This window comes from Aptenodytes patagonicus, chromosome 1 (genome assembly GCF_965638725.1).
Source record: "Aptenodytes patagonicus chromosome 1, bAptPat1.pri.cur, whole genome shotgun sequence".
Taxonomy (NCBI): Eukaryota; Metazoa; Chordata; class Aves; order Sphenisciformes; family Spheniscidae; genus Aptenodytes; species Aptenodytes patagonicus.
In genome coordinates this window covers 166845510-166860285 of record NC_134949.1, presented here as the reverse complement: position 1 = coordinate 166860285, position 14776 = coordinate 166845510, and the positions used below count along the sequence as shown (strand labels likewise).

Genomic DNA, 14776 nt, shown 5'->3' with positions numbered 1-14776 from the left:
ACCTTGGAATTTCTGATGATAAAACCTGCGTTACTTGTTCTTCTAGTACTAAAACCACACTCCCTGAATTGTAACCTATCGCTGAAAAACCCGTAGGGGGGGAATTTAAGATGAGAAATTATCAAGCAAATTCCCACTGAAGTTCTCATTAAATTAGAGAAGGTGGGTTTTGCCCAGGCTGAAACTGGATCTCGGGGACCATGGCCATTCCTGGGATTACAACCCGTGGTTAGAGTTGCTCCAGAGAGTTGCTATGTTGAATTAGTAACACAGCCTAAAAAATGTTTTTCCACGTCATCTTTGTAGAGCAGAGAGGAGGGAGCGTCGTAGCATCACATCCACTGAAATGTCCTTTGCACCAACTGGCGGAGCGCCCCTTAAAATCGCTCTGAGTCAGCAGGTTTTGTAGTCATGAAGGCAGAGTAAGATGGGGGATTTAAACAGATCACAAAGCACACCGCAACTCCTACTCATCGCGCAGCTTTTGGAGCATTCTCAAGGAAAATGAGGATTAAATGGGCAAAGGCTTTTAAATATTCTCTCAAGCAAAGGAATGGAATTAGGCCCACAAAAGTAATTTGCTTGGAATATTAACCTGGGAAATGGGAGATAGGTTTGAACTCCCCTGTGGCAGAAGAGAAACTGAACTTGGGTCATTTACAACCCGATTACCCTAACCATGAGCAACTTTAAATAAAAAGAGGGACCTGGGAATTCTTCCCCAGCTGCGCTTGTCACAGGGCTTGATCTTATAATTGTGCTCTTAGGATATCTACAGGATGAGACAAGTAGGAATTAGACCTAGGAATGAGGAAGGCAGATGAAGAACTTACATTTTAAATATAGAGAGTTCAGAAATATCTAGTGTATATACTATGTTATAAATGAACACATATTTACATAAAACTAAGAATGGCTTATGTAGTGTAGAAAATACATAAAAATATATTAAGGTAACCTTACCTAAGGATTACATTATGTGGCCTGGGTGCCTAGATGCTCAACACTGCATCTGGTCAGACGCTGTCTGAATTAACCCACCTGGAGCTCCATCCTGCCACAGATACCTGGCTACAGTAGCCAGGTATCTCATTTATTGCTTTCTCAGGCACCTGGACGTTGCATTACAAGACACAGACCAGACACCCCTTTGGACAGCCCTGCTCATTCCTTACTGACTTTACTGGCAATACCTTAGCTGCCTAAAGACCTTGGCTATATATAGGACCGTGTCAGCAACAGATGCATCCCCCGAAACCTGTAATAAATGGAAGAAGGGAAATCAAAGACGTGTGAGTCAAGGAAATTAGCGGAAACGCTGCAACATTTATAAATACAGTTTTTCATTAGAGGCTGTTGTTTGGACTTTCTAAAGCTGCACAAACCCGAACTGATGGAAAACACAGGGAAGCAGGGAAAGGTAAAATGAGAATCTGAGCAATGTCCCCTCCTACATTATCAAAACCACAGACTTTTTATGCCCACCCCTTCTATAGGGTTTTTTTTTTTTGGTGGGGATTTTTTTTCGGTAGGTCGTGCCACACGACGGCAGCCATCAGTGACACAGAGGGAACGCGGACCCGGGAGCGTTGAGCTGTAACGGACGTCCACCGCAGCCAACAGCTGTCTGTCCATCTCCCTCCTCCCCGGCTCCACTCAGCCGGCGGTAGGTCTCGCCCCAAGCTCAGTCTGAAAACCGGGAGAGTTGTCCATAGCGACACCCCGGAGAATTAAAAAAAAAAGACAAAACGTATTTGAAAAAGCGCGATGAATGTTGAACAGCCGCGAAGCCAGCGCAGCCTGACCGGGAGCGGGGCCAGGCCTGGCTGGGACCCCCAGGCGCGGGCCCCAAAACGGCCGCTGGGCGCCGCTCCCACCGCCCGTGGACGTTCTCCCGTCGTTCCTCGGCGGCCGGGGCGGCCTCGCGCGCTCCCGGGGAGGGCCGGGGCCGGGGCCGGGGCCGGGGGGGAGGGGAGGGGAGGGGAGGGGAGGGGAGGGGAGGGGAGGGGAGGGGAGGGGAGGGGAGGCCCGGCCGCCCTGGCTCCCCCCTCCCGCGCCGCCCCCGGAGGAGGGCGCCGCGCTGCCACGGCAACCGGGGCAGGCGGGGCGCTACCCCGGAAGCGAACGCCCAGGGCCCGGCCCCCGGCTCGTCGCGTGTGCCGGCCCCGCCCCCTCGCCCTCGTCAGGCGGGCCGCGCGGGGTGACGTGTCGCACGCGCGAGAAGCCGGAAGCGGCGGCCGTCAGGGCGGGGGGAGACGAAGCCGCGATCGTTGCCGCCGCGGGCGCGCGTGAGAGGCGCCCAGGGACCTTCCCCCTTCCGCAGGCCGCCGCGCGCCCCCGCCCCGGCTCGCGCCGCCGCCGTTCCTCCACACGCACACCCCCACCCCCACCCCCGCCGCCGCCCCGCCATGGCCCTGCGGCGGCTCCTCATCGCCGCGGCGCTGGCGGCGGCCGCGCCCCCCGCCGCCGCCTTCTACCTGCCGGGCCTGGCGCCCGTCAACTTCTGCGAGGCCGGCAAGGAGAAGCCCGAGTGCAAGGTGAGCGGGGCCGGGGCGGACCCTGAGGGGGGCCGGGGCCCGCCGCGCTGAGGGGAGGCCTCGGCGCCGCCCGCGCCCCTGGGGCCCGGGTTGCTGCGCGGCTTGAGTCTTATCCTGCTGCTGTGGGGTTTGGGGGGTGGGGGTGTTTTCCGGAGGGTTTGTAGCTGCCTCGTTGTAACGTACCAAACGCCCCCGGCGGTCCGGGGGCTGTTGCTGCGGGGACTTGGAGCGTGCTTCGGTTCCCACTGTAATCGCTAATGGTGAAGCGTCCGCGGTCCCTGGCAGGGAAGGAAAGGGCTATGGGTTCATCTCGTGAGTTATGGTCACGTTGCGGAAATAGGAAGCCCGGCCACGTATCTCTCGGGCCCTTTTAAATAGTTGTTGGAAAGCTGCAGAAAGTAAGAATCGCAGTGACAGGTCGTGCCGGGGGGAGCGTGTGGTTCTCGGCAGGAGAGAGCAGCCGATGGCCGCAAGCAGATATAAAATCAAGGCAAGCATGCGGTGACACTTTCCTTGCTGTGTCTTCCTGGCTGCAAGAATCTGAAGTGTAGGGGCTTCGAGGCCCCAGAGTCTCAAGTGAAGCTTAAACTTATTTTCATGCCTACATAAGTGACAAGCAGAGTTCACATAACCAAATTACGTATTTGTAAGGATGTTGGCTGGTAAGGGAGTCTGTACTTAAAATAATCCTTGCTCCTTTGGGCGAGCTTTAGAAGTTGTTTGCTGCTGCTGTGGTGGAAATTGCACCAGACCGTGCTTTAAGACTTGAATGAGAAAGTTAAAGACCAATCGCTTTTATGATCCGTTGTCTTACTGCTGTTGAAAGTGGCTGTCTCACACTTTCTGATCTCTCTGCTTCTGTATTACATGAAGCACTGGTCCGTGATTCTTCAGAATAAGAGGCTATTTAAACTGCATGCTTTTGGTAAATACCTTGCACTGACTATATCCATTTGCTGTCATGAATCAGTAGAGCAGGTAGTAAGCCAAATGTGTAATGAAGACGTAGTTGCTATAAATGACTTTTCCCTTCATTTAAGTGTATTGTTCCATTCAGACCAGCCAAATCTTGCACCTAACACATAGCTGTGGATTTTTTCACTCTTGTTTCCGTGCAGCTTCTGTTGCAGTAAAACATTCTGTGGACATTCTTTTATAGGATCATAGAAATGGAGTTTGGAACTGACCTCAGGAGGTCACGTAGTCCAGCCTCATGCTTGAAGCACGACTTGCCAACACTAGATCAGCTCAGCTCTACCGTTGTTTGAGCAAGCCCTGAAAACATCCAAGCATGGAGCACCCATCACCTCCCTGGGTGACCTGTTACAGTGCTGCACTACTCTCTTAAGGAATTTTTTTTTTTCTTCAAATACAGGCCAAGACTTTCAAGCTGCGGTTTGTAGTTTTTCACAACATCCCTGAAAAACTATGTTTGAATTATTCCTGTTTTAAGCTAGGATTGTGGCAAATTTTTATTTTTTTATTTTTTTTTTTTAGGTCAAGTAAACCAGGTTGCCTACTGTCTTTTGTAACCAACCTGAGACACTTATGGGTGATCTTTCTCAGATGTCCCTGTATTTTTTTTCCTCATATAACGTGTACAAAATGTTTGTCTCCTTATCCTGAGAATTTATCATTTTGTAAATGTGAAGTGAGGTGCCTAGGTAATGTGAGTCTACCACCAGTGGCTAGCTGAACCTTATAGGATAACTTCAACAGGTGTATTATTGCAAAAATCTCTTTCTGAAATTAGCCACCTCTTATATTCCTCTACCTCGTGCCAGCCAATTTACATACTAAGTGAGACACAGGCACATGGAGAAGTCTAAATCACTCTTCACATCTAATTCTCTCCATGTAGTCTGCAGCTGAATGTAGTCTGGTCCCTGGTGAGGAGAAACAATATGTGATCAGATAATTGCTATAATATTTACATAAGTGGGTAAAACTAAGCTTCCCTGGACAACCTTAATTTTTTAACATGTTCTCAATGAGTTCTTACAATTGTCACTGTTGATTATGATGTCAGTAATAATACGGAATTCGCCTCTGCCTTGAGGACTTAGATCCACAGACCAGATCTCTAAATGGTACTATTTGTCTGTTATAATCTCTGTGGATCTCCTGTCCTCTATCGATGAGATCAGGTGGGATGTTGTTAGTGGGGCACGTAGCTAGCAGCACAAGAATGATGAGACTCCTGACTTTCCCCCTTCCTCCAAGCTGTCTGCTAATCTGCTTGGGCAAACTCAGTTTGGCTACTTTTCCTATTTCTGGTTGGAATATCATCAGAAATGGAATGTCATCTGTGCAGACTTAAATAGTAACTCTTGCCTGAACATTATGAATCCTTACTCAGTTTAAAAAAAAAAAAAACACTGATGGCTCCAAAGGGGACTTGCTGTTGTATGGGAAATTGTTTATCAAAGGTGCTGACCTGCAGTAATGCATGTACTTCTTACGGAAAACCAGACCATTCAGGTAAATCTCCTCCTCCGATGAAAAATAGCTAATCTAAGGCCATGGTTCTGTGACCAGCTGAGGCAATCTAATTCTTTGCTGCTGGAAGTGAGAGATTTCATTCCTGTCTTCCTCTGGGCAATGTGTTCCTGTCCTCTGCATTGCCCCGGCTGTGTCACTTGTTAAATCCTTTTTTGAGCTTATTAGCATGGCAGGAAGCTATCCAACTTTTTGCCAGACTAGTTTTTTGCTGTGTTAGTGAGTTGAAGTGGCTTATAGAATTATGACAAGTGTGCGCTACCCAGATGTAAGCAGCAGGTCTGCATGGCTTAGGGCAGAGGAAAGAGGAGTGGTAAGGTGTGTCTTCACTTAGTGAGTCAATCTAACAGCTCCCTACCTCTTGTGGAACTGCATCCTGACTTGCACATGGACAACTACAGTATATCAGTAAAACACAGTATCTGACTGAAGTATCTGAGCTACAGATACATGTGAACAATTCCATCTCTCTCCCCCCCCCCCAATTTCTTGGTTTGGCTAAACTTGAGTGAATTTTTGTAAGGAAGAAAAGCTGTCCTGTTGATTCATGGTGAGAAAATACATGGCTTGCTGTTGAAAGGGGGAGGTCTTGTTCCTGAAAGCACTCACCTTCCTTTTGCTGTCCCTAGCTCGTCTGATTGCACAGTAAGACAGTTCAACTTGCTATGCTGCTAAAAACTGCTCTTTAAAAATTTTTTTGGGTAAGTCTTTTGCTGTTTTAGCCAGTTGAATTGGTTTACTGTGCAAGCAGATAACTGCCAAAAACAGTGTAAGGTAAACAGTTGAAATGTATTGGGACCACGGGACTAGAATAAGGGAAGGGATTTTGAGAGTAAGAGGGAAGAGTGAGAGACCTCTCCCTCTCCCTTTCCGTAGCAGCAGGCTACCCCATCTGTAATTAATGTGTATAGGCCAAACTAGTCTGAAACCACAGCAGGTTCTTACTCAAGAGTTGCTAGAGTTATTGATAAACTTTTATAAGAAGGTAAATGTGGATATCCTTGCCTTCTCTTTGGAAAGAGCTTCTGTTCAAAGTTAAAATAGTGTATCAGTCTGAATACATTGTTTAAATCCTCATAGTTCAGGTTTCAGTTGCTACATAGATAAAATTGTGGAGCAGCTTAATTATAGGGAGAAGTACTGATCTCATCTGTACTTTTATTCATGTTCTTTTAAGACTTTTATTACACAAAAGTTGTGGTGATGGCTAATATGGCTCTAACTTGGTACGTGAAACTAAAACACTAGCAACTGTGGTAATTGTATTATTCTTGTGCATGATTTCTTGCTACCTTGTAGTTTGAATGGTTATGTTAGCCTTAAAGTTGTTTGTCATGTGGTCACTGTTTTTGTGATGGTTAGATAGTGTTTACTTACGCTGTCAGCAGGTACAGTTCCTTACACAAGATTCTACATTTCAAGATGTATAATTACACAAATCTTACATTTTCAGCTTTCCTTTACCTTATTCACGCAAATCTATTTACATATATATCTGTCAGAATTGAAGAAGTGCTTTAATATAACTGCTGATTATCTCCACTCTTTCAGTCTGGAATCGAGCTGTTTGTGAACAGGCTTGACTCTGTAGAGTCTGTCCTTCCCTACGAATATACTGCGTAAGTATATTATGCTGTTTATGTCATTTTAGTTGTCTGTTCTTCCAAAAAGATGAATTTAATTTATCTTAAAGTATTATCTACATCTTGCTGCCGCAGTTTGCCAGTGAGGAATGTCTGTTTATTTTGCTGACGTAAGTTTACAAATACAGAATTTTCAAGGAGCAGATGGATGCATACATTGCTTCCTTCTTCTCAGTTGCCTTTGCTGATACTTTAGAAGTAGTGCATGGATTCATAGGCCCTCATGTAGGTCGAATCACCTCTTTAGAGTAACTTAAGGTTAAAATGTGTGTGTGTCTATATATAACATTTACTCTGCATTAGTTGTCATTTTAGAGATCAAAGTATTACTGCTGTCTTTAGTAGCCTATAGCCAGATGAGTTAAAGCGGTAATGAGGTGTGAACTTCCCATCAATTATCTTAATGAGGTGTTAAGTGTTTTCTTGGTACACATCATAGGAGTGCACAAAATGTATCAGTGCCTGGTACAACTATGTAAAGTTGTTGCTTCAAAGAATATTTTGACTGTTAATATTGAAGAGGTTAAGCACTAGTTATGTCTACACTTTAATGAACACAAATGTGATATACTTGAAATTAGGCTGGAAAAACTTGGAGGATGTGCTATTAAATGTGTTGGTGAATAGAACTGCAATAACCTGTTTATTTAATAGTGCTTGTGGTAAAGGAGCTGTCTGTATGTGTATGGTTTGTTTTTTTTTTTTTCTTTTATTATTCCCCCTCCCGCCCAAGAATCTGGCCTGCATGCTTTTCTCTCAGAGCTGCCATGAAACTCTATGTGAAGGTTTAATTCCTGGCTAAAATCCCTATTCAAATAGGAAACTTCTAATTACTCAAGGAAACTTTTATGCTACCATTCTTAATGTAAACTGGGTTCTGAAATAGGTGATGAAGAGATTTGATTGTTGGTCTTATTTTGTTTTTTTCAAAATGGGACTGTGATTTTCACACTTTGTTTTACAGGTTTAAGGAAGAAACTATTGTCTAGAGGGAAAGCTGTATAGTTCCTTTACTTGTGATGAAGGTGTTGATTTGGGAGCACTGTTTGAGGTCTAATATTTGCAGCTGAGAATATTTTATTAACTTTTGTGTCTTTTCTCTAATTCAGGTTTGATTTTTGTCAAGCGGAAGGAAAGAAGCGTCCCTCTGAAAACCTTGGCCAAGTATTGTTTGGAGAGAGGATAGAACCGTCTCCTTACAGGGTTTGTTCTCTGACAAGGGGTGTTCAGTAATATGTATGTTCAAATGTAACCAAAGGAGATCAGAATCTTGAAGATCCTCTTCACAAAGACTTTATCTCAAAGAGCTTCAAAATCTGAAATTCCACATAACAGAAATCTGTCAATTTAACCTAATTGTAACTATGCACTTTGCGTCATGAAACTAGCCTGAAATGCTGTGGAGGTTGTCTTCTCTCTTTGCAACCTGCCAAAACCTGATTCTTGCTCCTCAGCTGTTCTCTTGTTAGAGGAAATTGAGTACTCTTATTTCTTGGAACCAGATCTGAAAATACCGAAGCTGTAAAATGGAAGAATTAGAAATGGTGCTAGCTGGGTTGTCTTTTCTGGTGACTGAAGCTCTCACCTTCTCTCCTACATGTAGTAGGAAAGTTATCAACTGAATCTGCCTGGGACAGCATTGCTGCTGTGAGGTCAAATGACTTGTCTGGTCAGAAAACAGGTTTTAATTAATAACAAGGAGCTCTTAATGTAGGGCACTACACAGTGAGCACAGGAGGGTTTCATAGCACACACACCAATATAAAAACCTCCTCTGGAGGGTTAATATACATAGTCTTGGTAATTTGTTAGGTGTTTTTATTATAATGGTATAGGCAATTATAAATGCATAGGGGAAACTTGTTAAATACTGAAATGACACAAAGTTTGTTACAGCCCTTTTGCTCATGTCTTTCATTTTTCTTAGTTCACATTCAACAACAAGGAGACGTGTAAATCTGTTTGTACAAAAACATATGATACCACAAAGCCAGAAGATAAACAGAAATTAGACTTTTTGAAAAAAAGTATGCTACTGAATTACCAACATCACTGGTAAGTTGATATCAAAATTCATGGATTGGTTAGTCTAGTATGTTGGTGATAATTTAATTTAGTTTATCATTTTGTATTTGCAAGTTAATACAGATTGAACACTAGGTATTTGCACTGAATCTATTGCCCTTCTGTTCTTGCAAAAGATGTTACATTGTTTGTCGTCTTCATAGAAAATTTCCTTCGCTTGAAGGGTAAGCACCAGATATAATGGAAACGAGCCTGTGTAGTTTTTGTGCTGCCTCTGTGCTTACTGTAAAATACTGCTATTTCTTTGTACCAGTAAATGTAGAAGTTAATCTGCCCTAGCTTGAGAAAAGTCTTAAGGGACCTTCATTCCATTGCTGTGTTGTCTTTGTTTTCCTTGAGAGCCTTTGCGTTCCCCTTCAGATGTTGTGTCCGGGAGATAGGATCAATGGTTCTGAGAGAGCGTTATGCAAGGTTTGTTTCTCTTATAGGATATGCAAGTGAAAGGTGGCCAATGAAAATTAATGAATGAAATAATTTTGAGGAACGCATAAACACTTGGTCCTTTCCTATTCTCTGAGCCCCTCTGTAACCATCTGAGTCATCTTGGAGCATGCTGGGGCTCTGTTTCTGCTTGAACATTGAGGTCCTTTTCCGATGGGCATTAAGGGTGGGGCAAGGCTGAATGTGTATGCTGAACGTCATGCTGATTTTCAGTTAGGATGTAGCCATGCTTTGCACCCACATCCAAGAGCTGGGAAATACTTATCAGCAGGTTCCGTCTTGATATTGGAAATACCCAGCCACACTATCTGTGTTTGTATGGTGCTTTGTATATTGGTATGCTGTGCTAACAGTAGCCTTTGGGTGCGAGGGCAGAAGGAAAAACTTTGGTGTGAAGTTGTCAGAGTTCCTGCGGCATGTCTTGGCAAGTAATACATGAGCGTGATTTTCCAGTGTTGCCCATATGATTCCAAATATGTGCTCCCTGCTTCACAGAAACAAAGTTTTCGGTCTTCATCTAATTAGATGAAAACTTCCTGGATACATTACTAAAAATGCAGGTGAAATGTTGAATGTTGCCATTGTCATTAAACGTTTTTCTGTAATGTCACATTCTGTTTCTTCAGTTTTGAAACAGCCACCCGTGCTGGAAAGGCAGTGAGTGCTTTTTCTACTGTTCTTGGGAACCAATATGGGATATCCCTTTTAGGGCTAAACTATGGCTTGCCGATGTAAATCTTTCTGGGAACCTCTTGAAAATTAGTGTTGTTGAAAGTTGATAGATTAGGTCAGAAGGGTTCATAGGCAATAGCCATATATTTATGGAAGTGAACCCGGAAGTAATAAAGAAACCCTGAAAGGCACAGCTACTTTTGTAGGGATTCAGTGTGTATATGCCTAATGCTGAAATAAATAGATCTTCAAACATGCTGGATTTGATTATATTCCTATTAAATGCTGCATATATTTACAATATTTATACCACTTTGAATTTCACTGATGCATGTTGGCGTGGCATAAAGCTTCAGCTTTAAAAGTTTGTATATGTTTTGGTGTATAAATGAAAAACAGTTTCCCAAGGCTATGACCCTGTCACTCTTTGAAAGAGATTCAGCTTTTTTAGGAAAGCCCGAAACTTAAGCTGGCTATTGATACAGAAACAGAACTGTGTAAAACTAATCACACAGAAAAGTACTTTAGACTGTTTTTTTTTCCCCTTAGATTAAATTGTTTTACAAATATACTTAGTGTATTTAAGTATTCTTTTTAGCCTGTACAGCTAACTTGATAGGACTGTTCAGATTTTAGTAAGATGTAGTTCTTTTTTTCAGTGTGAAAACTTCCCTTTAAATTTAGGGCACTCCATACATATTCTTATATTCTTAGTTCTTTTAATAGCACTTCTACTGTTTGGTTTTTTGCTAGGCCCACTGCCCTAAGATTTTAGAACCAGTAGCATGAAGAATCCCTGTTTATGTCTGTTATGGTAACGATAGTCCCCCTCAGCCACAGCTTCACAAAGTGGAAGTGGCTGGGTTTTGTGATGAATGATGCCTGGTCCAGGGGTATGTTGTACAGGGATCAGCAAGGTAGCATAAGTGAGGATTTAAGAGGTTTATTATCCACCTTCAATTTATCATAAATTCTTGGGGAACACAGATGGTGCAAAGTACTTTTAAGGTTTTAAAAGCCACTTAATAAGATTAGGAATTGACATACTGAATGGGACTCAACAGCTATACTGATATCTTGGCTGACAATGTTCATCACCAGATGTTCTTGAGAGACATACGAGAATACTGTTGTATAGCATATTTGCCCCACATGTATAATCTCTTCAAGTCATTTTAAATTTGAAGATTAACTGTGGAAAAATGATTTGCTGCTTAAACTATCAATTTGTTCCAGCATTGCTGCTTGAAGGCAGCTCAGTATGTCTTTGCTGTAGAAGATGCAAAGGAAAGCCTTTATCCCAACCAAACTCTTTAGCAGTAGTTTAGTGCTTTACCTGGGTTTGATTATGAAATGAAAATGCTAACAAAAGCAAGAGCTATCTCTAGCATATATTATGGAGGTAAAATTCCAAATATGGTCCAAGCGTAATGAATCTGCATCTGGAATAGCTCCTAATCAGCAACTTAACTGTGCCCCGTAGTAGCATGGTGAAACGAGTAGGATTTGGTTGGTGCTGCTGCTGTTTGCAACTCTTGTGATAGTCTTTGGAATCTCCCAAGAACCTGGACACTGTGTTTTTGGAGGGCCTGTCTTCACCTCTTCCACCGTGTCAGTATGAGACATGAAAATTGCTCCTTACTTCTGTCTGGGAGCTAGTGGTAGGGATGACGCAGGTTTTGTTTTGTGAACAAAGGCACCACGTACCGCTGTTTTTACCCCCATATATTGATGTGCTTTAAAAAATAGTGCTACTTTGGAGACTGCTACAATACACAACAAACTAAATAATGCTTTGTTGTTGTCTGAAGTCATAATTCCTGTGTTTTACTAGGTATTAAAAAGTACCTGATGAGGTATTATCAGGTATGAGGTATTTGTTAACGTTAATAGCCTAGTGGTTGTAATGATGAGACATTTCTTTGTAAAGGATATTCAGTAGCTTGAAAAGTTTTACAAAAAAGTATGTTAAGTTTCAGTGGGATATCCTTTTTTTGGTCTAGTGATGCACAAAAAGTGGCAGTTGTCTCATGTCTTCATGTGTGAAGTTTATTAACAGACCTTTAAAAACATACCTTGGAGCAATTAATGTTGCCCTAAGGGCAGCTACTGAATTTTAAGTCGTCTTTGAATTACTTTCTTTTGGGGTTTATCTTTCAGCTAGTTAAAACACTTCATAACATAAAGAAATAGGTTTGTGGGTTTTTAGTAGTTCCTTTTACAAAGGGACAGGTGATCATGTTTGGTATCTTTATGTTTAAAACTATATTTTTGGTTTTGACATTTGTACTGTTTGTAATGTGTTGGATACTGTTTGTATCTTATTGTCTTATAATTTTCTGCAACTCCTCATGGGAGTGTGGGATTCCTATACAAATTTTTCATTGAAATTGAACTATAAACCTACTGGGCTCAGGACTTTTAGATAATATGAATATAAATCTTGTGAGGCAATAATGTAAAGGCAGCAGGTAAACAGTGGAGGGAGGTTTGAAAGCGAATGGAGGGAGGTTTGAAAGTGATTACTTTGCCCAATGTGGCTTACAATTTTTTGCTCGTGTAAATCATCTAGTTAAAATATTCCATACTCTCAGGGAACTGCAACTGAGGTCGATGGTCAGGAATTCACTTAAATAGTAAAAAAAACCCCACCCAACAAACTTGTACTTAGCTTTAATGCAAAATAAAAGTTTAGAGAGCACCATGAAAAATGTATTTTGCAATGGAAGAGCAATGAGGAAGCTGGAGAATTAATAATGTGTGTGTGTAGGCAAAATGTTTTATTTTGTGTTTTGTCTTAAAGAAACTTGAAATTACCAAGTTCATTTTAGCTGATTTAGTGGATTATTTTGGCCATTTTTAAAGGCAAAATAAGGAAATGTTGAATTGTTATGACTTTGGAGTGGGAGAGTTTTATGTATCAGGCTTCAGAAGGGGACTTCAGAAACCAGTCCAGTGAATAGAATGTTTTGGTGGTCACAGACTAAGCCTCCTATTTCCAAGCCACCTTCTGAAGAAATAGACTGATTTTTTTAAAATTTTTTTTTTTCTAAAAAAGATAAAGTTTCAGTTGAAGAGCTAGATGCTTATATCTCATTTGGAAATTGGATTGGCAATCATGGTTAAGATCTGAAAGAAGTATTATTCTTGTAGTTAATCTTCCAATAATGAATGTAGCAAAGTTAGATTAATACTAATCTGGTTTTGCTTCCATTACACTGTGTATTTTGAAAGATTGTGAAACGTCACTGTGCCATTTACAGGATTGTGGACAACATGCCTGTGACCTGGTGTTACGATGTTGAAGATGGCCTGAGGTTCTGCAATCCTGGTTTTCCTATTGGCTGTTATATTACAGAAGATGGCCGTCCAAAAGATGCCTGTGTTATTAATGTATGTTTATGCAATTATTTTTTTTAATATTCCCTTTTTACTAATTTAAAGGCTGGCATTTCTCCTATGTCCTGTTTCTGTGGTGAGTCCTCACTACCTTAAGAACCCTTGTTGCCTAAAACTAGGTAAATGTTTTGATATCTCTGCAAGTACCACAATTTGAAAGCCTCATCTAAGCCTAAGAACTTTGTCTCTTCTGTTGCATGATACAGAAGGGCTCTAAAAGATAGAGGGAAGAGATGAACATGCATAGCATTTAGTACCTGTAAAGGGTGAAGGAGAAAAAAACCATGTCATCCTTCATTGCCTAAGAAGCCTAAACATTCGAAGGCTTGGACTTTACATTTTTGTGGGATAGAAGTGTTTTCATGGAAGCAGGTTTGCATAGACATGTTTGTACCTCTGCATGGAAATTAATATTTCTTGAAGGACTGCTTTCCCTAAAACTGTGTGGGCTGATGGAAGAAGGCAGAATATAAGATTTCTGAGTGAACAGAGCTTCTCCGGTGAGACAGGTCTATTGGATTAACTGCTGGGGGTCCAGATAAATGCACTGTACGTGTTACGGAGATGATAACGCAATAGAAAATCCAGGATGTCTTTAGATTACCACAGACCTCTTCCACGGAGAGGTCACTGAGAACCTGGAATAGGTTTTTGGTTTTACCAGAATGGTTGGTTTTACTTAATGGATCTTACCAAAGACGACGGTTTCTGCAGTTTCTAATTTTGTTTCCTTTTCTCCATAATGAATTGGTTTCAGAGGCTCCATATGAATGGATGCTGGAAACGCATTTATGATCAAATATGTAATCTGGCAATATTCTTTTAATCATGTTTAAATACCTGGTTTTAATAAAAGGAAAATAACCTTTGAAGGAGTAACTGAAGGACTGTAGAAGAACACGTTCTTTATATAACTTCTTATAATTAGGGTGCTTTGTAGAAAGGGGTGGCGATAGAACCCTGAAGAAGTACTAATTGAACTTCAGTAGACGTAATGCTTGTGATTTAACAACCTCTTTAACTGACTAAATACCAAGCTGATGTTTCCCTTCACCTGAGATTTGTATTCAGCATTCTTGGCTGCTGCTTGTAGTTCGTGCCTGTGCATCTTTGGTTTCAAATGTCAAGGTGGTTCTGTCGCAGAGAGCAATTATTTGCATTGTTTGTCTTGGGAGGTTCTGTTTAATCTATGAAAAATATATACGTTGTTTTAAAATAGCTGATGTTTATGAAATGCTTCTGGTATGAAAGTTGTCACATAGTTATGTATTCAGTTTGCTACTTAAATAAAATGGGACATCTTCAGTTAATGAAATATTTTAATATATTTATATTTATAAATACATTTTATATTTAATATGTTTTTCTACTTTACAACTGTGGTAGACAGTTCTTAGCATTAACTTTTCTAGTTTGTCTTTTTAATGCAAGGCTTTAATGCAAAGACTTTACTGTCTTTGTGTTCCCAGAATCCTGCATTCATCTTGTAGGAGAACTTCT

General features: G+C 41.7%; 1 protein-coding gene across 1 annotated transcript in view; it reads left to right on the top strand.

Annotated features, from left to right (window-relative positions):
- The first annotated feature begins 2408 nt into the window (after positions 1–2408).
- The window catches only part of TM9SF2 (transmembrane 9 superfamily member 2), a 29356-nt gene continuing 16988 nt past the window's right edge, over positions 2409–14776 (top strand). The window contains exons 1-5 of the mRNA XM_076361653.1: positions 2409–2537; positions 6588–6655; positions 7789–7882; positions 8607–8734; positions 13141–13270. Coding sequence (XP_076217768.1) covers positions 2409–2537; positions 6588–6655; positions 7789–7882; positions 8607–8734; positions 13141–13270 — 549 coding nt within the window. The remainder of the gene's footprint in view (positions 2538–6587; positions 6656–7788; positions 7883–8606; positions 8735–13140; positions 13271–14776) is intronic.